At 44.5% G+C, this 22,610-nt stretch overlaps 2 protein-coding genes across 3 annotated transcripts; both read right to left on the bottom strand.

Annotated features, from left to right (window-relative positions):
• Nucleotides 1-7,828: 7,828 nt before the first annotated feature.
• On the bottom strand, nt 7,829-12,623 carry fbxo5 (F-box protein 5). Its single transcript, XM_006638464.3, has 5 exons — nt 12,473-12,623; nt 10,547-11,271; nt 9,822-9,903; nt 9,118-9,267; nt 7,829-8,598 (listed from the first exon to the last, which is right to left on the bottom strand). Exons 2-5 carry the CDS (start codon nt 11,245-11,247, stop codon nt 8,347-8,349), a joined length of 1,185 nt encoding a protein of 394 aa, XP_006638527.2. The 5' UTR covers nt 11,248-11,271; nt 12,473-12,623; the 3' UTR covers nt 7,829-8,346.
• Nucleotides 12,624-13,726: 1,103 nt separating this feature from the next.
• On the bottom strand, nt 13,727-20,831 carry mtrf1l (mitochondrial translational release factor 1-like). 2 transcript variants are annotated; one of them, XM_069179975.1, is made up of 7 exons: nt 20,123-20,831; nt 17,382-17,461; nt 16,625-16,808; nt 16,125-16,288; nt 15,325-15,442; nt 14,422-14,558; nt 13,727-13,983 (listed from the first exon to the last, which is right to left on the bottom strand). In XM_069179975.1, exons 1-7 carry the CDS (start codon nt 20,571-20,573, stop codon nt 13,780-13,782), a joined length of 1,338 nt encoding a protein of 445 aa, XP_069036076.1. In that variant the 5' UTR covers nt 20,574-20,831; the 3' UTR covers nt 13,727-13,779. The 2 variants fall into 2 exon arrangements, with proteins under 2 accessions (XP_069036076.1, XP_069036077.1); XM_069179976.1 differs by lacking the exon at nt 20,123-20,831 and adding an exon at nt 19,826-20,116.
• Between the last annotated feature and the right edge of the window lie 1,779 nt (nt 20,832-22,610).

Raw genomic sequence — 22,610 nt, 5'->3', positions numbered from 1 at the left:
ACAGCTTACCTACACATAAAATAAGGGCTCACATCTGGGGATCAATGCTGGTGATTTCTGTGTAGGTTTTATTTCTCTGTGTTTTTCTCTTTAATAATTGGAAAACATTCTAATGTCCATTGTTGTGTTTGGCAGAAGAGATAAAGAGAAGGTAGTGAAAATGTAGAGCTTTTCATTTTTTTAAAATATAACACATGAAATAATGATGTAACCCCTGTGCTTTTTAAAGCCAAAACCCTTTATTTTGGTTCTCCTACTTCAACAACTAAAAACCATGTTCATCTGCTACATAATGAGGCCTGGGCCATCTCCCTTTTGAATCTGAATAAAGGACAGAACAGAGTAGCAGTCGTCAGGTCAGATAGATCCCCTTTTTCATGCAATGTGCAAAGAAGCTTAATGAGAGAAATGAAACAGCTGCGGAGCATTAAGGCATTTCTACCTTTTTCACACTGCCACAAAGCTCTTCACTGGTACTCCTGTCGAAAGTGAAGCAACTTCATAATGGGTGAGAACAGTTTCTATATATGTACTTTTCAAAATGCATTATGCATGACTCAGAAGTAATTATCAAACTCGATATATAGTGTCATCCTAAAACATGTTTATTGAGTGACCTCCTGCTCTTTTCATCAGTCTCCACTTTGGCTGACCTTAATTGATTTCCGAGTTCAGTCCTTTTAACTTAAAGTTTCAGATACTTCGAATGTTTATGTCTGGTTCTGGTTACGGCAGCCAGTGAGATAACCTTTTGTGAATCCTTGCATTATGGGGGAAACAGTCTGACTGATTTCAGCCTGATTAATCAAACTAAGGAGTCAATATTGTTGTTGATGTGTTGTTGTATCTGTACACATCAGCGAAGCTAGGTGGTCTGGCAGTTAAGATCTGCACATTACTGCTTGAAATATATAACTGAGATCCCATTGGACATGAATCTACTGCATAATTGTTTCTGTAAGATGCAACTAATTTTGATAAGAAACTTTGGGCATAAAAGACTCTACTGGGACTGGAAAACAATTCATCTTGTGCTCTAAGCCTGCTTTGTTTTTTTTCTATAAACAAATTAAATATATTTGGAAATCGCCTTTGTATTAGAGATATAGAACTCAGTTCTGATGAAGCCCTGGGATTATGTTGTGGTGGTAGAGTTTGTGTATGTTTTGGTCTGTGTTTGTCTTCCAAAAGCAAGCAGCAATCACAATTTGCATGAAATTAATTTTACAGGCAGAGGAAGCAAAATAAATGGAATTGATAGGGTCATTTTTTAATAAGAAATCTGCAATTTATTTCATAATAAGTGTAAAACTAGCTTTTGCTGGCTACCAAAAGTGTCTGGCAGATTGTTTGAATAACAAATGACAAAAACGTAAACACTTTCTTGTGATTTTAATCGTCTAATTGAATTAATTATTGCTCAATTGGAACAATTTAACGCTTTGCCTTAGTCCTAAACTGCTGAAGACAAAGTAGTTTAGTAGCAGCATTACCATCCTGTTTTGGTTATCTCAGCAGATCTCAGAGGCTCAGCAAAACTTGTCCTCCAAGAAAAACCCAGCTGCTGCTGCAAGTGGTGTTGGTAGACCAGTAGGTGGCGCTCTTGCCCCTGGACCAGAGGACGATTTTAAAAAACAAACAAATAACTCATTAAGGTAACCAGGAGCTGTGTGCCCTTGGACGACTTGAATTGAGGTCCTATTTGATCATTAAAAATACCCTGGCACAACAGCAGTACAGAATGGCTAATTCCATTCTGCTGGAGCAGAATAGCTGCTACATGTCACACATATGTGCTGCAATTCAGAGGTGGACAGAAGTAGTCCCCTCCTATATGTAAAGAGTTGCTGTGTTACATAACAAAACTCATAGTTGGTTTTAGAGATGCATGTTTTGATCATTTTATTTCATAATTTTAATCCTAACTGGAATTGTTCATTTAAAAAGCACTTTGTTCTGCAGTAATTATTGAATTCTCCTTGGCTTACTAACATGTCCTTCCCTATTGTATGAGTATGCATGAGCTGTGGAGACTTCTTAGCAGCACCCAAGTCCAATGAATTTAATCACATTTGAAATGTAGTGACTATAAGAGAGTAGGAGGTGGAAATAAGATGGCAATTCCGATTCTACTCAAATCACTTTCCCTAGAAAGCTTTGGAGAATGACCTGCCATCCACAGTCACCAAAAATGTCTTCCACTGATTGGTTGAGTGGCATTTAAAACCAGGAAGTGGTAACTACCAGGTGGGCCGTCAGCCTTCACTGCCTGTAGAGCTGGGAGCAAACCGAGAGACAAGCCTGTGGGCACTGGATGTGAGCTGGAAAAGTTTCTTAGAGAGAGACTCGCTTTGTGAAAAAGAGCACTTCTGGAAAGAGTTTCTGTAAGAAACTTCAGGTAATGCCAGTAACAGCTTAACTACTTGACAGATGTTTAGCTAGAGCTCAGCCAGAGTTAAGCTCTTATTCTGTATTTGGTTGAGTGCCCTTGCACTGTAAATAAAGAGCAGTGAGATTTTTCTTACAGTTTCTTTTGTGTGTCTGTGCTCCCCCACGACCTGTCTATTATAGATCTTGTTGTGGGACTCCACATACGCCATGTACAGGTTATGGTCTGTGGCTCAGTGCACGCTTGAAGCCATTTCCAGTGCAAAGGAAATTAAGTTTTTATTTGAGAACAAAATGACTTTGAGGGGAACTCCTGCAGGTCCTCTCTGCAGGGAAATATGTTTTGGTCTTCTTTACTCAGGGTTTCACTTACTCCAATCTTTAATTACTTCAATATCCTCACTAATCACCATTCACTAATCTCGCCTCACTCCCTGTCACCCAAAGACACTTTTTTATTTCTTTCTCTAATCTTAGTACTTGAACCCACAATACGCTTTGTAGAACAAAGAGCAGGAAGGGTTCTGAGAGAACAGTGCAGCCTAGGCAAGGGAGAAACAGGCGAATGTCCTCAGATACAGTACGTGGACTGGAAGGGAGTTCATTGAAAAGCCCTTGAAATGCAGCTTTCGCGTAAAACATTTTAGGTAATGATACAAAATAATGCTTGACCTTTTGTTTACCAGCAGCTGGTGCTGTCAGACCTGTGAAGAATGTCTGACTCACAGCACACAATGCTTTCTCTTAACTGTCCCTACATTTCTATACAAGACTGCTCTGCCCATCACAGTGGATGAATTGATCCCCACCCACAGAGTTCTGCACTTCTCTATCTGTTTAACAAAATAACACAAATGCAGCCACTTTTTCGGGGCAGTGGGAAACACAGTGTGACACAGACTGGCACAGGCATGCTCACGAACTGCCCACTTAAAAAGCCATCTGTGGCTCCTGTAACTACATGAGCCAAAGGCTCTTTGTGTTTGCCAACAATAATGCAATCTGCTTCAAGTGGCACTGCCCACTCGGGGTTAGCAATCAATACAGGAATGGGAAGAATGTCCGAGCCCGATCCCCTGAGATGGGAGAGCGGAGACGTCCTGCAGAGATTTTCAGCACCTGCGCTGTCACCCTTGACCCTTCATCGGTCCGTGGTCACCATTGTTGTCAGCTGCTGGAACTCAAACCACGTTTCCTATGAATGAGAAGTCTTTACACGGGAGAGGAGGAACAGAAAATGCATTATGTTCAGTGCATATTACTGCATGACCATGAACTAAGAGAGATGGGGCTCTAGAATTTTGAAGCTCCACATAGGAGGGAAAACACTTCATCCACCACTGGGGGACAGAGCCCATCTAGGAGTTGCCCAGCAGGCCCACAATTTAGCAGATCAGGTAGAGGCATTAGACAGTACTTCACCAGTTGAATTAAGGGGCCATTTGTACAAGGCAGGAGAGGAATTTAGCAAGGACACTGGGGTAACAACCCTACTCTTCAGGTGCCATGGGATCTTTAATAACATGTCTGAAGGGCAGACACAGCACCTCCTACAGGACAGTTTCACCACACGAGAGTATTGGCTTTAGGGAATTCTGGCTGAGGTGGAAAATCGCCACCTCCTGCTCCTGGTCGGGCAGACTCACAGCAGCAACGATTTTCCTAGGAGGACCTCCCTTCCCAGTGCTGGCGAGGGCCCAGCTTTGTTTCGGAGTTTTGTTTAGTTCAGGCTGGAGCTGGGGTTCCCAGTCCTGGCTTTCGATCCCAGAACAGTTGGTGATCACTCACAGGTAGTAATCCACAACGAACTTATCACTCAGGTTGATTCATATAAGTACTTAGGTGTACACATAGACCGTAACCTGTGCTGGACTACTCATGTGGAGAGTGTTTGCTCCAAAATTCAGCAGCGCTTATATTTCCTGCGAAGACTAAGAGTGTTTGGGGTTTGACAGGAAGTAATGCTACTCTTTTACCGTGCTGTAATCGAGAGCATTATCAGGTATGGTATTTCAGTGTGGTTTGGCCATCTATCAGTTCATTTTAAATCGCAAATTACCCGGCTCATCCAGACAGCTTTGAAGGTCATGGGAGTGAAACAGCACCCCTCCCTGCAGACAATCTTTGAAAAATCCATAATCAAACAGGCAGGGGAAATTATATCGGATCCTTCCCAAATACTCAACTCTGAATATCAACTTCTTCCTTCTGGCAAATGTTTTAGGGTTCCCAAATGTAAATCAATCAAATACAAACATTCTTGTGTTCCACTATCCATTAGAGCTGTCAACGCAAATGTCAAGGATAAGCACAATTTTGACCCTTACAACCCACTTGAGTGCAATATGTTTTGTGATGTGTTATAAATGTTACATGTTGTTATGTGTTATACTGTACATGTGCAATACAATGATATGCAATGTTTTTCTTATTTCTTTTGTAATAGTATAATGTGCAATGTTTTTCTTCTCTCTTTTTTGCATTCTATTTAAATGTACAGGATTGCTGGGTGTCCATAAAAAAATTCCCTCAGGGGGACAATAAAATCTTATCCTATCTTAAATAAAATGACTGTTGTGCTTTCTAGAGGTAATGGATATGAAAAATGCCATCCTTTGGCAGTAGCTGGCAATGAAGTAGGCCTCCTTTAAACTTGGTGGTTCCCCATCCCGGTCCCGGAGCCCCACACTCCTGCTGGGGTTCGTTTCAACCCCCTTTATTAGATACTTGAAGCCTTTCTTCATCTAAGACGTTGCTTCAATTTAATATTTGCGTTTTTGTTTCTAGTCAAGTTTTATTCACTTTCCAAAACGTACAACGATTAACACTCCAACATGTGCAGGGGCTCAAATTCATCTCATTATCATTAAATCGATGAAGGGTTCGTCTGGAAGAAACACTAACAGCTCGTCACCGGGACCAGGACTGGAAATCACTGTTTTCAACCCTACAGACCTAAAATTACATGTTCACTTAAGAGTTTCACTATAATAATGGGTCACTTGGTACGCTGCATTAACCTGAGATGTATGTGTTCTAGTTTCACAAGCAGTTTTTGACAGAAAAAAAAATACCTGTAATTTATTACCATGACAATGAGCCATGAAAATGGGTAATTCATTTTGTTTGGAAGAGCCGCAACAGTGCAAATTGTGGTACACCAGCCAATTATTGAAATGTTAACTACTGTTTTGTTGTTACTGTTACAAGAGCAAAACAAATAGCCCACACTTTACCTCTTTCCACGAGAACAAGAGATGAGCATTTAAAAAGCTCTTGGAATCTGCCCGGGGAATTGACATTCAACGGCAGTCGTCATCGTCGCTGCTAAACAATGGGAATAACACCAGAGCAAGAATTACAGACAATGGCAGTGAAATCGCACAATGAATTAACGAGAGAAAAGAGTGTGTGACTTGTCTTCTCAAATGTCATTAATGTGAATTGCTATGTGTGCTGTGTCATCTTTCAGGGACCCGGAGCAGGCTGTTTCTGGCAAACTTTGGCTGCAGTTTCTATTAAGATTAAATTGAATGGAGCTTAACAATTCCAGCAGAGGCTGGGTGGTGGAGGTGCGGAGAATTTGCTTCCTTTAATGACTCATTAAAATGCCATTGCATACAAACAGGAAGAGCACCTCAAGCAGGGCTGAGACAACACGGGTCAAAACTGCACAACTCCAGTTAAAGCGCCCGGAGCAATTTAGTTACACATAAATGTGACAAAGGGAGGAGAGAGGAGCAGAGAGGTTTGATGTCTGACACCAGTGTGCGCTGTGGATTCCCTGTTATGCTTTCATCCTTTTAATGTGTCAGGATTCTTGATCAGCAGGGCTGTCTACCAGGTGGACCAGCTGGAAAGGTGCTGGAGCTGAAGGAACTGCTTATTATGGGGCACCAGTTCAGCCAGGAGCACGGCAGAAATCCCATTAAGACCTGAACTGCCGGGGCCTGGGAGTTTCTGGCTCGTACCGAAAAAGAGAACCTGTTGTCCAAGCTCATTTTCAATTGGGAGAGGCGCTTGTCTTCAGATGTCATTTATGCTAGGCTGCACCCTCCTCAAAGCCAGAGGGGAGAATTCTACTGAGCCCGGACCAGGTCCGGCCTGAGGGGCTGGACAGTGAGGACGAAGGTGTTGCAAAAGATGAAGAGGGGCGTCAGGAGCAGACTGACAACTCTGGGGAGCCCCAGCCTCGGCTTCTGTAGCACATGGCTGTCAAGGGGCAGTGGGATTTGTCCAAAGAGGACATCTGGATCTCAGGTGGCAGCACTGTAATGACATTCTGGCCATCACAGAGGACAGTCACCGCCCGCCCCGGGCATGAGCTCTTGGAGTCTGCATGCACTTCCTCATCTCCTTCCTCCCGTGTGCGGTTGCGCATTTAAAAAAAAACAGTTTTGCTAGTTAAAAAACACCTTCACAATCTAGAAAACACCTGTCTCTCCAGCCATACCGTACACAGGGCTGAGATCAGACTCACACAGGCCAGGGCTGAAGCTACACTCTGGAGCCTTTCCTTTCTCTCACTGATACATGTGAAAGAAGCTACTTCCCCTGCCATTATGGCCACCTGGATATCATGCTCAGATCACTGCGTCTCATTTACATCCTTCCATGTTGAATAGGGAAGATGCCCATCTCTGTCCTAAACACGACTGCATCACTTTATGCTGAGAAATTCTTTGAGGCCAAGATACACTCCTCTCTTTTCGTTTCGCCTGCACTTCCAGTTTTCAGCGTCTATGCAGATGAGAATACACCACAAACACAGATCAGTAAAGCTGTATGTCTTCCCAGAAAAAATATTGTATTATTGCTCCACCTAGAGGATAAAATTATACTTGCAGGGCTGATAGAAATGTATTCTTCTAAAGAGCTTTCTTCTGCAAAAGCTTGCACAGTAACATTACTATAGGTAATTGCACATTTCCTGAAATGACCCACATTTCACATCAGAGGCACTTCAGAACCAGCTGTTTCATTAAAGTCAACGACATCAGGGTTTCCAGGATCTGGACCAGGACTGCTGGGTTTAGCTCAAGTTCTTGGCTACAGAAAGGTTTGTTCCGACTGGGACACCTCATATTTCAAAATTTTATATAACAAAATCTTTCAAAGCTGTACTACAGAACAACATAGATCCAATAACCTTAAAGCATTTCCATTAAAATGGACAACAGCATGCAGCAATTTAATGTTGTGGTAAAACGCTTTGACTTAAAATTTCCCACTTACTAAATTACACAAACTGGAACACTTTGATTGCTCTCTCCAAGTCCCAAACCATTTGAGTCACCCAATCTTTTATCACGGGCACGGTTCACACGGTGCGCAGAGAAAAAAAGGTCATTCATGTGTGGATAAGCACTCCACACCTCAGAATTACAATTAAAAAAAAGGTTAGGCTATTTTCTTCATAAAAAGAAAAAAAAAGGTTTATTCAGACTGTAACAACATAGAATTATACAGTATTATAAATATTTACAGTTGTATTTACATATCAAACAGCTCATATTCAGACATTTCAAAGATGCAGGGGATTAGCCAGTCCATCATGCCTTCTCAAAAGAGAACATGCCACAGCTGAACCGGTTCCAATTCCCCTTATAAATCTAAAACTGTAAAAATTAATTGTTCGATAAAACGCGACGCTCTTTCACATTTTAAACATACCCGTCATAACACTGGTAACTTTTGGCAGTCGGGAAATTTGATTTAAACTGCACCCTCCCCAGGGGCAGCCCAGTTAGCAATGGGAAGAAACATTAAAACTTCAAGTCAATTTTTTCTTAAAAATAAAATGATTGTTCCCCCACTATAAAAATGTGTGCAGACGCCTTTGTGCATTACCGCTTCAAAATAAACACTTTTTTTTTACCCATACAGAGCAATGTCTAGTGGAATGCATAGAAATAATTTAAAAAGAGTTCATTCACACAAATGAGTAAAAGGGGCAGATCAGAGCCTCTTCAGGTTCTTCTTGCTCCTGCTGCTGCCCGGGAGCAGTGTGGTTTTCTCCCTGGCCTGGCCCCTTTTCCCAGTCCTGCAGCTCTGCGAGCCGTGGTATGCGCACAGGCAGCTGGTGCAGAAGTCAAAGCCGCAGCTGGCCCTGGTGCAGGTGGCTCTGCGCAGGTAGGAGTCGAACTTGGCCGGGGAGCCGCAGTGCGAGCAGGGCTTCAGGGCTTCGTGCTGCTTCAACGCATCTGCTGCCTGTGGAGAGAAGAATCGCACGCCACCTTATCATCTGAATCACAGCACGGTCGACGTTCTGCACGATCGTGCCAAGACTCGCTCTCTGACATCCGGGTGGTGGGGTGGCTCTGTGGCTCAGCATCCGAGCCGGTTCGTATTTTCGCATACCCCAGCTTGCTCTCCATGAGACACACAGACAGAGAGAGAAGCTTGGGGTCAGAGCGCAGGGTCGGCCATTTATACGGCGCCCCTGGAGTAGTTGGGGTGAAGGGCCTGGCTCAGGGGCCCGACGGAGTAGGATTCCTCTGCCGGCCGCGGGATTTGAACCGGCAACCTTCCAGCCACAGGCGCAGATCCTGAGCCACAGAGCCACCGCTGTCCCCCACAGCCACAGCAGAGGCTATCCCAGAACCCCTGGAGTGAGGTGAAGGCCGCACGCGGCGCCACCCTGGCCTGGTGTGCCGAGATTCACCCCCCCCCCCAGACGCCCGTGACCCCGTCACGCCTGCGCGTTCCCTGGCACGAACTCGCCCGTACCTGCTGGAACTCGGTGTGCCGGCTGGGCCCACACTCCTTCCTCCTGGGTGGCTTGTGGACGGGAGTAGAGGCCGCAACCTGGAGGCAAGACAGGACCTCTCTGGAAAAGGCGAAGTCCCTCGTGGTGAAATCCCCAGACGTTTCTGCATCCTAAGGCGGGGTAAAGAAAAAATGAGCTCAATCTCTCCCGAGCACCTAGCAACACATAACCAGCAAGTTGCTGTCGGCCAAAGATCTTGGGATTACAAATAACTGCTTTTACCCTCACAGCACAGTTCTCTAAAAAAACAAAAATATAGGAGGATCAGCCCTGTATTTTAACACCCAAATGTCAAAAGACTTCAAACAAAAAAGTAAAAATATGCCAGAATTTATTGACCAGTCCCTTTCCACCGGCTGTGCCAAATTCAAAGTGTGATGTTAGGCCATGCGTCTGCTCTGTGTGGTGTTGGCTGAAGAGTAAGAGGCTCTCCTAACTAATCAATTATCAAGGATCCCATTGAACTGTTTGTAAGAGCCAAGTATCCAAGAGCTAAGGTATTCATGTGCCCCGGATAAAAAGCTCTTTGGGCACACCCAGTCTTAATTCAACTGGCAAACCGAGATCGTGCTTCTCCACCCAGTCAGCTGAGCAATGAGACTGCCCTTCCTCCCCTATGCCAGACACTCTGGCATGCTCTGGGACGTAACGCTCGGAATATTACCTTTTTATCCGTTTTGCACATCTGGAAGGCCCACTTGTCTTCACAGATGACTCTCCGCCACGTTTTACTCACTTTTTGACAGCTGTCGATGTAAAGGAAGGAAAAAAAAAGACATGAGCATCACGGACAGCACATGAAGAGAACCTTAACCTTTCTGGATTAACTCTGGAGGGATATTCAATGTACACAATGGCACAATGTCACTGATCGAGGAATGGTTTTGACTACTCCCAATCTAATGGGGTCCCCAGACCTCCTCTCTATGCCCACATTTAGAACCCCTCATCGCTCCCCACTGCTTTCCATATCAATCTTATATTGATGCTCAGATTGGCTTCTCTTTTCCTCCAACCGTTCACATCACCAACGATGCATCCACGCTAATTGTGAACATAAATAAAATACAAACAAGTGGCGGGGTCTTTGGGCTCATCTAGCTCATTGGGCTAATAGTGGATAATTAATAACAAAATCACATACAGCCACTTCCTAAAAGAAGCCAGGGTACTGGCTTCAATAACAGGTAGACCTCCCCAAAACCTTTTATGCCAAGAAAAGTTATTTCATTTTGTGTCCCAAGAGCATTGCATCTCCAGCCTTGAGCTGACCTTGCTTATACCCCGCACATAAAGTCAACAGGTCCATACCCTAACTCACCCTAAACAAGGGCATCTGCTGAGCAAACAAGTCAAATGAGGAACCGCATCACCGTGAATGACACTTACTTGATCAAATCCACATCCGTGAGAAAGCGTAAAATCTTGGCCAGGACGTGTCTCATGTCCCTCTCCAGTAATTCCTCGAAAATGTCCAGCTGCTCGACGCCCATCTTCCTCCCTACGACCCCCTGGAGTCGGAAGTCCTCTGCGACCTCTCCGACGACGCCCCAGTCGAATTTCTGGGTTCTCCTGTACCTCCTCCTCAACTCCTTGCAGACAGTCTGCTGGAAATGCAGCACCGGGAGCCCCAGCGCGACCGGGCTGGCCCCGCAGGGAGAGGCGGTCACAGACGGCGAGCACCCGGTGTGCTGGTGGTGCCTCCTGGGCACCTTCTGGTCATCGTCCGCGGCCCCGAGGCCGAGCTCCCCCTGCTCCGTCTGGCTGCTGTGAAGCGACAGATACCCGCTGTCCTCCTGGGAGACATTGCCACTGAGGATGCAGTCGCTGTCGAAGTCCCTGCTTTCGGAGAGCTCGACGGCGAGCGAGGTCCGGCGGTTCTCCTTGTTGTGGACGCCCCTGAGGGGCTCTCGGAGCAGGACGGGGCTGGCTCCCGGGCCACCCGGGCGCTGGGGGTCAAAACACACCGGGGGCTCCTCTTTCAGGGGACGTTTCTCCCGGCAGAAGTCCGCGGTGCCGTGTCGCCCGTCGTCTTTCTCCGCGCTTCTCACGGGAGAGGGTTTCTGGAGGGGTGCGAAGGGGCACTTCATGTCTCCGGGACTCGGTTAAAATATCTGTAAAGTCAAAGAAACAATGAGGAGCGTTTAGTACTCAAGACTCTGGGACCTGGTGGGCAGCTTTGGCACCTGACTCGTGTCATGAAACTTCCTGCTACAATTTTGTTAAATCTCTGTTCAGTTTTGTTCCAACGTGTCAAGGGTACCTAGGTACTGTATACAGTTTACAGGATTGTTAAATGTCTAAATAACGGCCTGCAAAATAAATTGCAACCCAAAGAAACGTGATGCATATAGGAACACAAACTGCCTTGTGGACTTTTATTGCTTGCTTTCGTATATGGACCCGTGCTCACGCCAGCCTGAAAATCACCACCCATCTTTCTTAGCAGTAGAAAGCGCGGACACTACCTCCTGCGATACAACAGCTACAGCAGTTTTCTATAGTTCCTTAAAAAACAAGCAGATTCAATGGTGACTATTAATCACTAATGCAGGGGGGTATTCTAGATGTCAAAAACAAACTTTAGAAAGTTGTCCGCAGAACGACCACCCCACCCCCAAGGTACGCGGTGGCGCCTCTACAGTATGCAAATACAGAGCCCTGTTGTTCAGGAGCTGGGGGGAAGTTAGGCCCATATTTCAGGATGTTTACCTCCAGGTTGAATCTTACACTATCGTACTTGGATAAATCAAACATGGAAGATGGAAAATATCGATTCTGCATTTAAAACGCTTGAAGTAAAACAGCAAACGGTTGCATCCAGCCTTAATGCAGACAGAAACAAATTGATTTGCCGGGAGGCTGGGCAGACAATCTTTTTCCTTTTAATGGATTATTCCCGACACCGATCGCAATCGTCAACAATGGCATTATTTTTAATTATTGACCCTTTCACATCTGGAGTCCAACCCGTCGGATTTTTAGGCAGGAGGTGGCGCGCGATCGAGGGGCCTCCCACGGCACGGATTCGCGCGCGGACTGGACACGCTGCACCAATACCGCTAAAATACCGACGGAACCGGATCGCTACCGCCACGACACATTACCGCAGTAAATAACGTTTTTTTTTCCTTTGCTAAAAAAAATGAACATTAATACGAAATTTTTTGAATCTGCAGAAAAAAAAAACAAGACCGAGAAGCGCCATTCAAACTCGGTAGCCGCTGGCAGCGCTTGCAAGAACTCTTACAGTTCAGCAGCTCAATCTGCAGATAAAACTCGCGATTCGCCCAGAGGAAGGGAGACATATTTTACCTTCTTGTAGTGTTAAGAATTTACGCGTGATCCTTCCCCCTTCTCTACTCCAGATGCGGTACTCTCCCCAGGCTGCTGTGTTGTGGCACTACACTAGCCCCAGTTGCGCCTGCCGCCTGTTTCTTATCCAGTTTGAATTCCGTATCCAAAAAGACAGCAGCCAATCAGAATCGAGGGTGTGACTTTAAAGTGCCCCCTCGACCAATGGGGAGGGAGCCCGACTGGGCGCGCGTGGGTTTCCCGTCCTGCGTTTGACGACGTGACGCTGCGTGAGAAAGGGGGAGGGACTTCCTCCGGGCAGGGTCCACTGATCAAGCGCCAGAAGGACTGTGCTGCGAATTCCATTTTTCTTACAAGAGCCAGCACACCAAGGCGTCCGGCGTCACAGGTTCAAATTGGTTCACCGGACAAGGGGGTTAAATTCAGACTTTAAAAAGATTTCGGGTTTTGATTTTTAAAGTTTCAGCACATATAAACTGATAAAACCAGGGCATTTATTTTTTGTAATAATCCTTACTTGGTAAAATATACATAGTAAAGCAAATACTAAGTCTCTTTCAAAATTTAAGATTTCATATTGTGAACCAACTGTACAGCTGGCATGCATTTAATCGAAGATAATCTAGAATTAAGTCTGTAAAATATTTTAGCATACATTAAAATAAATAACTTTTTTTTTAATAGTGTATTACAATGCTTTGTGTTTGTCACAATCAACTGGAAGACATTTGGCCCACCTAGCTTGTTTGCATGCTGATAGTTTGGTTTTTCATATAAGCCAAACTAGCACCACTCAAAAAAGCAACAGATACAAAAAATAAATGACTTTCAATTAGGCAAAAACTTTGAAAAAGTCCCATTACCACTGAAAAATAGCAGCTTATACTGAATGCCCATGAATGTGCAAGAAAAGAAACTATGCTGTCACATCAAAAATTAAGTTTAGTTTTAATTTGAGATGACTGCATTCAAAGGAGTTTTTAAAATGTATCCTTAACGTTCTTATGACTGAATAACCTTCCCATTTTGGTGGGAAAGACAAGATCACACACATTTCTGTAATTAAACAATTTCATTAATTTTTGACAGCATTTACAATTCCCGGAAGGAGGAATAAGTCTGAATGTGGAGCTGTGCCAATGTACAGGTTGCAAACCAACGAGCAGAGGTTGATTCTACCTTGAAATGGAAAGCAGAGTTCAGCTGTGGAGCTTTCTCCAGGGGTCAGGAATAAATTACACACATTCCCACTGCTCAATTAAAGCACAGCTTTATTTTATTACCAAACTAGCGAACAACATCAGCTCTCAGAGTTCATTTTCTTTCAGAATGTCCAAGAGAGATTCCTGCTCAGAAAAGTCCTGTAAAGATTGAATCACGTCATTGAGCTGTTCCTTCCCCAGCATGAAGCTCTTGATATCGTACACGATTTTGCTAATCCTGTGGTCAGTCACCCTGTCCTGGGGGAAATTGTAGGTTCTAATCTTCTCAGATCTTCCCCTGGATCCAATCTGCCAAAATAGAAGCCATTTGTTTGTGTTTTCTTGGAAGAGTGTATATATATATATTTTCCTTCTGAGTGAATGAAGTAAACAGGAAAAATACAGTAAGTTCAGTGTTTGTTTCTACAGTGATCTGTTGTTGGCATTTCAGACAGCTGATACAGTAGTGGAATTAATTGCTGTGCCAGTTGTAGAACATGCAAGGAATTAAGCAGATGCCATACAGGATATTTTTTAAGCAGAACGACTAATGTTCCTCAAAAGTACGGCGTTCTGGACTCTGGATTGTGGATTGTCGAGCACCAGGAAGCCTCGGACATCAGAGGGCAGCACATTAAAGACAATACCCTGCAGGATGAGGAGCTGGCGAGGACTGCCAGCCAGCGAGAGACTGAACGAACACGCGGACTTCTCGAGCTGCGGACGCCGCGTCGGACGCGCACCCACCTGCAGCTTGCGCGCACTGTACCGCTTGCTCATCTGCTCCTCCAGCTTCATGCTGTAGAGCTTGGCGCGGAGCACTGTCATGGCCTTCTCCTTGTTTTTCAGCTGAGACCTCTCTTGCTGGCACTCAGAAACCACACCTGAATTTTACACCAAAGGGGGCAATCAACCCAAGTATTTTTGCTGTACTATGAAGAAAGAGCTGGATCAGATCCCTCAATCAATTAACTACTAACAACCAAATGGGCCACACGGTCCTCTTTTTCTGTCCCCTTTCTCGTCGTACCCTGCAGGACCATCGCAGTAAATTTTACTTCTGCATCTGTAACTCCCGAGTTAAAACTGGAGGCCGCTTTTAATAATATTAGATGCCGAATGTTGGAAATGTGTCATACAAACATGGCAATGCAGGTGCTTACTTGATTCTGCTTTCATTTGTAGGTTACTGCCTTAATTACAAGATAAACAGCTCTTGATTTCACCTCAGTCTTGATATGAGGAGGAGCTGCACCCATTATTTGAGTATTTGAATAACCAACTAATTTGAGCCTTTGTAGCAGAAGAGATGTCTGAAAGCACCTCGTGGACTGGACACCTCGCCTTGTGTTTTTGTATAAGCCAGTGTCAATCAATTGCTTATTTGCTATAGTGACATTTGCAACAGATACAGCAGTGGCCAGTAATGTAGAAGCCACACTGAAGTCGACGTCCTGCAGAAATAGTGGCTTACTTGTCCAATAATGGGCCCCTAATTCAACTGTCCTCACGTGTTCTCCCTATCTGCCATGCGGTGCGCCTGTCATCCGTTCCCGCGGAGGATGAAGTGGGTTCTCTCCCGTACATGGAGAGCTTTGGGGGCTCCTTTGGGATGGAAAGGGCCAGACAAACGCAGGGAAGCCCCCTCACCTGTCGGGAGGTGTACAATCCGCACAGCGCTGTCAGTCGTGTTGACATGCTGGCCTCCGGCTCCACTGGCTCGCTTCGTCTCGATCCGCAGGTCCTTCGCATTAATCGTGAAATTAATCTGCGGCAAGGAAGACAAAACAACAAACAGAGATTGAGGTTCTTGGGGGGAAAAAACTGACCCCACCTCGATGTGCACAAAATGTTGGGCATATTCAAGAATTGTATAATACGGTTGATGCACGTTCGGCTTTTAACAGGAACAAACAGACCAGGCATTCTCTAATTTTTTCTGTCTTGCAGAATCCTATTCAGGAAATCACAAAGGACCTACAATTTCAGCATACAGTAAAAATCGAATTATGGTAAATCTACTGTTAATACTTACAGTATTAAACAACGAAAAGTCTGGTGTGACAGTGCAGATCTTACGTAGCACTTGATTTAAGGGTTAAAGGTTTTCCCTTTGTTTCTGAAGATCTTCTGGTCTCTGGGGACCCAAAGATGTGTTCACACCTGTCTGCGATACAGGCTCTTGCATGCCAGACACCTGCAAGCCTGCAGTGACATTAGTGAAAGCTGCCCCCATCCACAGCAGGAAAGGGGCACGAGACTGCCCACTTTTAACAGAACAGTCCACCTGTAAAGGTAAGGTTTACCATTCAAACAATGGCGCAGACCGCAAAACACCAATCTCTTCCAAATGTCTGGCAAGGAGAACACAGGGCTGCGGCCTCAGGGTCCACCTGCTGCAGGTAGACGGCAGTCACTCAGAGGTCTTTTATCTCGACTGACCCCCTCACCTCGGTGGGCTGGGGCAACACTGCCACCGTCATGGTGCTGGTGTGAGTCCGGCCCTGCTTCTCGGTCCTGGGCACCCGCTGCACGCGATGCACACCTCCCTCGTACTTCATGCGCCTGTAGCACTGCACCCCGCTGACACTGGCCACGGCGTGCCGCAGTCCCCCTGCGTCAGAACAAGAGACGTACCCCCTTAGGCAACAAGGCACACCGCAAAGTGCACATATCCAGGTAACCTAGCTTGAGATCAATATCCACTTTTCGATTGCAATATATATTTCAACAAAGACGTAAAATGTGGAGAACCTTTTACCCTAACTAGATTATCTCATATATACATATCATAGATTACACTTATTTTAAGCCTTAGTATTTTTCATTTCTCCATCGCGAGTCCTGCTGTGCATTGCAAAATGGAGGTCCTTCCTGTGGTCTCTCCTCAAGAAAGTGATCAACTGAGCTATTTCTGGAGTCATCTGCGTTCTGAATTCCAAGCGCTCACCGATTTCACTGGGGAAATACTCCAGGGTTTCGAACCTCCATCCCTGGAAAGAGGCGAAGTTCTGGTACATGTGGAAAATCTCGGCCGCAAAGAGCATTGCCTCTTGTCCCCCGACGCCCGCTGTCACCTCCAAGACCAGGTCGCCTTCGTCAGCCTCTTCAGTGGGAACCAGGTGAGAAAGGATCTGAAATCACATTCAGCCAAACAAATTCACTTTTTGTCTTTTTTTAAAACCCTCTGTTGGCTTGTAAGTCATTTATACCTACAGGTATTTGTATCTACAGAAAATGCATGATCAAGCTCCAAACATTTGATGATTTACTATATTGGGCACAGTTTACCTGCTCTCATCCAGACAAAAAGGTTATTGCTTTATTTTTTAATTAAACTGTAGCTTGGCTGAAAGGGTTTTTTTCACACAGTGTTTTTTGATGGATACCCAATCTATCCAAGCCAACAATATAAAAATAAATGCAAGGACATACTGTACAATATAACATATTCATTTATTCATTAAAAGTTTTTGGAATCTGTTGAACTGCAGCAAACAAATAAATACCTGAAAATGACATGGACTGCAGGATAAATATGACCACAGTGCTGTGAACTCTGAACATCCTGAAGCAATTGATGTTTAATCTTTTAAACCTTACGTACAACATAAAAATCTCCTTTTATCAGTTATACATATATATGACAAAAAAACATAAAACCTCTAGTGCACTCCAATGGTGGACGCTTCTGCATTGGCTTCTACCTTTTTCTTCAAACCTTGTACTTCTTCCTGGCCCAGGACCCTTTCCTTTTCAGCAAGCTCGCGTATTTCAGCATCGTCGTCTGAAACACGAGCACAAAGAGCGGCTCAGGAGACTTGTCCAGTAAGACAATCGTAATAAACATATAATAAACAAGGAACAAGTAAGAGGTTTATTCCATGCTGAAAAGAGAAGCAAGAAAGCATACGTTTTGACTGTGGAGCCTTCCTATAATTGCTTCAACTTACACAGCACTTTCTGGACACTCCAAGGCACTTTACAGGTAATGGGGATCCCCTCCACCACCATTGTGCAGCCCCACCTGGATGATGCGACGACCGCCATAGTGCACCAGTACACTCCCCACACACCAGCTATCAGTGGGGAGGAGAGCAGAGTGATGAAGCCAATTCATAGATGGGGATTATTAGGAGGTCACGATTGGTAAACGCCAATGGGAAATTTGGCCCGGATGTCAGGGTAACACCTCTACTCCTTTCGAGAGACACCCTTGGATTTTTAATGACCACAGAGAGCCAGGATTTCAGTTTTACGTCTCATCCGAAGGACGGTGCCTTTTACAGTATAGTGACCTAGGAGTATTAGGACCCACACAGACTGCAGGGTGAATGCCCCCTACTGGCCTCACTAACACCTCTTCCAGCAGCAACCTTAGTTTTTTCCTATCTAGGTACTGGCCAGGCTCACATCTGCTGAGCTTCAGTGGGTTGCCAGATGTGAGTTTCAGGGCGATATGGCTGCTGGCTAAAGAATTCCCACAAAAAGTCCCTCTTGCTCCCAGTTTTAAATACACTAGGAATACTTTTCATCTGTACTACTCACAACTGGCAACCCACTGAAGCTAAACAGGTGTGAGCCTGGTCAGTACCTGGATGGGAGACCTACTGGGAAAAACTAAGATTGTTGCTGGAAGAGGTGTTACTGGGGACAGCAGGGGGCGCTCACCCTGTGGTCCATGTGGGTCCTAATGCCCCAGTATAGTGATGGGGACACTATACTGTAAACAGGTGCCGTCTTTCGGATGAGACGTAAAACTGAGGTCCTGACTCTCTGTGGTCATTTAAAATCCCAGAGCGTTTCTCGAAAAGAGTAGGGGTGTAACCCCGACATCCTGGCTAAATCTCCCATTGGCCCTTATCAATCATGGCCTCCTAATAATCCCCATCTATGAATTGGCTTCATTACTCTGCTCTCCTCCCCACTGATATCTGGGGAGCTATCAGTGAGTGTTCTGGCGCACTATGGCTGCCGTCGCATCATCCAGGTGGGGCTGCACATTGGTGGTGGTGGAGGGGAGTCCCCATTACCTGTAAAGCGCTTTGAGTGGAGTGTCCAGAAAAGCGCTATATAAGTGTGAGCAATTATTATTATTATTATTATTATTATTATTACTTCAGCTCTCCATTTAATTTGCTGCAGCCCCATCTATTGATAAGCAAATGTCCGTTAACCATAACATTATAAGATCATACCATTCATTTTAAACAAATCATACACAGTACGTCAGTATGTCAGGGTCAACAAAACTCTTTCCGAGTCACGATCTATAAGCACAGGTGCCCCTCAGGGCTGTGTGAGCTCTCCAGTTCTGTTCACACTTTATACAAGTGATTGAACAAGCAGTAGTCAAAGCAACTTCATTTTCAAATTCTCAGATGATACAGCTGTTCTTGGCTTAATGCATAGAGGAAGCAGCTGATCTGTATACATGTCAGAAATGCAAAGGTTTGAGCAATGGTGTGACAACAATAGCCTAATTCCGAATTAAAAAAAGAAGAAATAGTTTTCGATCCCAGAGCAGTTGGTGATCACTCACAGGTAGTAATCCACAATGAACTTATCACTCAGGTCGATTCATATAAGTACTTAGGTGTACACATAGACAGTAACCTGTGCTGGACTACTCATGTTGAGTGTTTGCTCCAAAGTTCAGCAGCGCTTATATTTCCTGCAAAGACTAAGAGTGTTTGGGGTTTGACAGGAAGTAATGCTACTCTTCAACCGTGCTGTAATCGAGAGCATTATCAGGTATGGTATTTCAGTGTGGTTTGGCCATCTATCAGTTCATTTTAAATCACAAATGACCCGCCTCATCCAGACAGCTTTGAAGGTCATAGGAGTGAAAGAGCACCCCTCCCTGCAGACAATCTTTGAAAAATCCATAATCAAACAGGCAGGAAATATTATATCAGATCCAAAAAAGGGCTAAGCATTTTTAAATACTCATGCTAAGATCAAGTCATGCACAGAAGTAATAATATTAGTGCCAAGCAGTGCACATTGCAAAGTCTTGACAACAGCATTTGGGAAAAGCCATTAGCCCCTACCGATGCAGTAACAGGATTAAGCCTTTTGCACACATCATTGTGAAAACTATAGCAGAAACCTTGTGCATCGTGTCTCTGTAACCCCCCCACACACTTGCCTTTTAGCAACATTGGAAGAACTGGAGACTAATCCACTCAAGTCTCTCTTTAAACTCTTTAGTTTGGAAGTTCAGCTGGAGCTGAGGAACTTCAGCCGATCATCTCTTGGATACAGACTTGGAAGAGGCCAGTGTGAACTTTGACAACACTTATTGACAGGGTGTGTGGGAGTGTCTGTTCTTTCCTTTGTTAAATACACTTCCACATAGTTCCCACGTCTCTTATAATGGCGTCCTGTATTTTGGAAAATACACAGATGACTGATGCTCATCACCTGCACCTCGCGTTACTCTCACCTTTCAGTAAAGCCTCTGTGGCTTTCAAATCCTCCTCTTTTAGCCTCAAAGTGATCAAATCATCTATTAAGGGGGTCAAAGTCGCGATTTTTCTCCGTAGCGCTCTAAGACTCTCCTCCTCGTTCAGTCGGCCTTCATCTGTGTTTACTCTCTTCAAGAAGTCCTTGTAGTCCGCCTCCAGCCTCTCCAGATAGCTCTGCAGCGATCTCTCTCGGAACAGCTCCTCGGGTGAGAGCAAGTTTGTAGTCATCGCGGGGTGAGAAAGATGCACACTCCTTCCCATCCGTGGGTCTCCTGATAGTCTGCATGGCTGCCTTCCTCCCACAGACACAGGGATCCTGTCAGGGCAGCACCTCTGAGAAAGTCTCCGGAGAGCGGAGCGGGCAGCGGCCCAGCTGTGCACTCTGGCACTGCAGCTCACAGTCCGTAAGGCCACGATCGAGATAGACATCGCCTTTGAATAATCTGGTGTCTTTAAAATGCGGCTGTTTTAATACCCAGCGTGCAAAACTGCACATGACATTGTGTGCGCTACCACTGTTCTCCACCCACGGCGCCCACAGAACAAGCCGCAACACGATGACCCTAAACTAGACTAGCGCACGCCAAGCTCGGAAATGAAAGTTTTCATCTAATTTTATTCCCAAAGTGTGTTCGCCCACCGCAGAGCTTCCGATCTCCCTGAACACCACCATATTACTTAGCTCACAGCCGCATGCGCAAGGCTCACAATTAGTAGTACAGCGCTTACCATATAAAAGGGAACAAATGCGCAGATAGCTTTCTGGTCAGGCAAGCGTATGGTTGCAGGGAGGGAGATAGTGTGCAACTCGATAAGGGTTACAATTACAACTACCGGCCCGTGTGTCTGTAGAGGTGTTTCAGCACAGACGCAATGATTTCTATAGGTGGTGCTGTAACAGAAAAAAAACTAAAGTCGTAAAGTAAAACAGTTGGATCAAGAAGATTTTTGTTCTCGGTAATACTAAAATCACTGACAAGTAAATTCTGTATAATTTCACACGATGCTTCTGTTTTCGTGATTAAATTACGAGAGTCCGTTTGCACCTTTACAGGTGTGAAAGGCAGGCATCCTGCAACATGTTCTGATATATTTGCATTTTTACAGTCTATTGTTTGTGTATCCAGCTGAAGCCCGGGGTGTCATATTCAGCCTGTTTTGGCTCCGACGGTGTGAACGTTTGACCTTTTCGCCTGTGTCGCTTAGACCTACAGGATAGAAAAGATCAATAAGGTCAATCAATCAGTAAGATCAATAATCCATATCATTTTCCAAACAAGAAGAGACCGCTGATCTAACTGAAGGATATTGTCAGACACAGTTCCCGGACTGAGGATGTTTGTTTGTTTGTTTGTTTGTTTTTTTCCTGTTTAAATAACAGTATCACGATGAGTTCTAGATAATGTAGGATCACCCCACACATTCTTGGAAATACTTTGCATTATTGCCGGATAAATCTGCTGGTGTCGCTGACATTTATTTGGAAAGTGTAATTACTACATAAACCATACTTATTCATTGGCAACAGTCATTTCCCGGAATCTTTTCCAGTTATTGGAACGTTTTGAAAAAAAAACTTTGCATAAATAATAATGAGGGGAAAGTGGAGGAATAAGATCTTAAATTGAGTTAATTGTAACTTTTTGTAACTCATTGTAAAATTTATTTTACAATTTTAGAGCTCACCCTGAAGTCACCCCGACCGTGCCTCTACAAAGGGATAGTTCTGCACTGCGGATGAGTGTTCATTTTACAGGCATTGAATCGTGATATCGGAATATAAGACAAGATAAGATAACTTTATTAGCCATATACAATTTCTTGCATTAGGAATTTGTCTTTTCGCATACCCCAGCTTGCTCTCCATATCACAGTGAAGCGCGTTTTTGATAATCGTTTTCATAAGCAAGTGATAGAAAATTAAAGATGATAAAATCTGATAAATCTGATTTAGGCTAAAATACAGGTAACTCATTCACAAGTAATGTTTCCAAAACGCAAGCCTGAGTCAGATGAACATCCAAGTACTACGGTCGGAGTTTTTAAAAGACATCTAGACATCAACCACATTCTTCTCCAGATTATGACAACGCAACAGTGAATATATTTAATGCAACGTCCATCAATCCTAAATCCCAAAGGCGTTGATCTCTTGATCATTAGGGCACACGATTTCCTTCCTGTGTTTCGGTCTTGATCTTCACCAGACATCATTCAACGGTTTAGATCACTTCATCATCTGTGCCCAAATGAACCGTCTCACTAATAAGGTGACTGAGTGCTCAGTTAACAGTCATCGCATCTCATGCATGTATCATAGTGAGTCACAAACGATCAATCAAAACGCCAGCGTTTAATCAATATCCAGAATCTGTGTACTTCTATTTTTCTTGAGCGAGTGAGTGGTTTCTTTTGATAGTATATACATATATGCGAACTCTTCCTTAACCCCGAATTCTTAAGAAA

Source organism: Lepisosteus oculatus, chromosome 17, assembly GCF_040954835.1.
Source record: "Lepisosteus oculatus isolate fLepOcu1 chromosome 17, fLepOcu1.hap2, whole genome shotgun sequence".
Lineage (NCBI taxonomy): Eukaryota > Metazoa > Chordata > Actinopteri > Semionotiformes > Lepisosteidae > Lepisosteus > Lepisosteus oculatus.
Note: the sequence above shows the minus strand (reverse complement) of the source record. Positions and strands in the feature narration are given on the sequence as shown.

Coding starts and splice junctions, on each gene's coding strand:
- fbxo5 (XM_006638464.3), bottom strand. CDS start 11,247: ATGAAGTGCCCCTTCGCACCCCTCCAGAAACCCTCTCCCGTGAGAAGC. Junction 9,268..9,821: donor TGTGCAAAACGGATAAAAAG/GTAATATTCCGA, acceptor ACCCCGCCTTAG/GATGCAGAAACGTCTGGGGA. Junction 8,599..9,117: donor GGCACACCGAGTTCCAGCAG/GTACGGGCGAGT, acceptor TTCTCTCCACAG/GCAGCAGATGCGTTGAAGCA.
- mtrf1l (XM_069179975.1), bottom strand. CDS start 20,573: ATGTCTATCTCGATCGTGGCCTTACGGACTGTGAGCTGCAGTGCCAGA. Junction 17,462..20,122: donor CACAGAGGCTTTACTGAAAG/GTGAGAGTAACG, acceptor CTCGTGTTTCAG/ACGACGATGCTGAAATACGC. Junction 14,559..15,324: donor GATTGTACACCTCCCGACAG/GTGAGGGGGCTT, acceptor TGTAAAATTCAG/GTGTGGTTTCTGAGTGCCAG.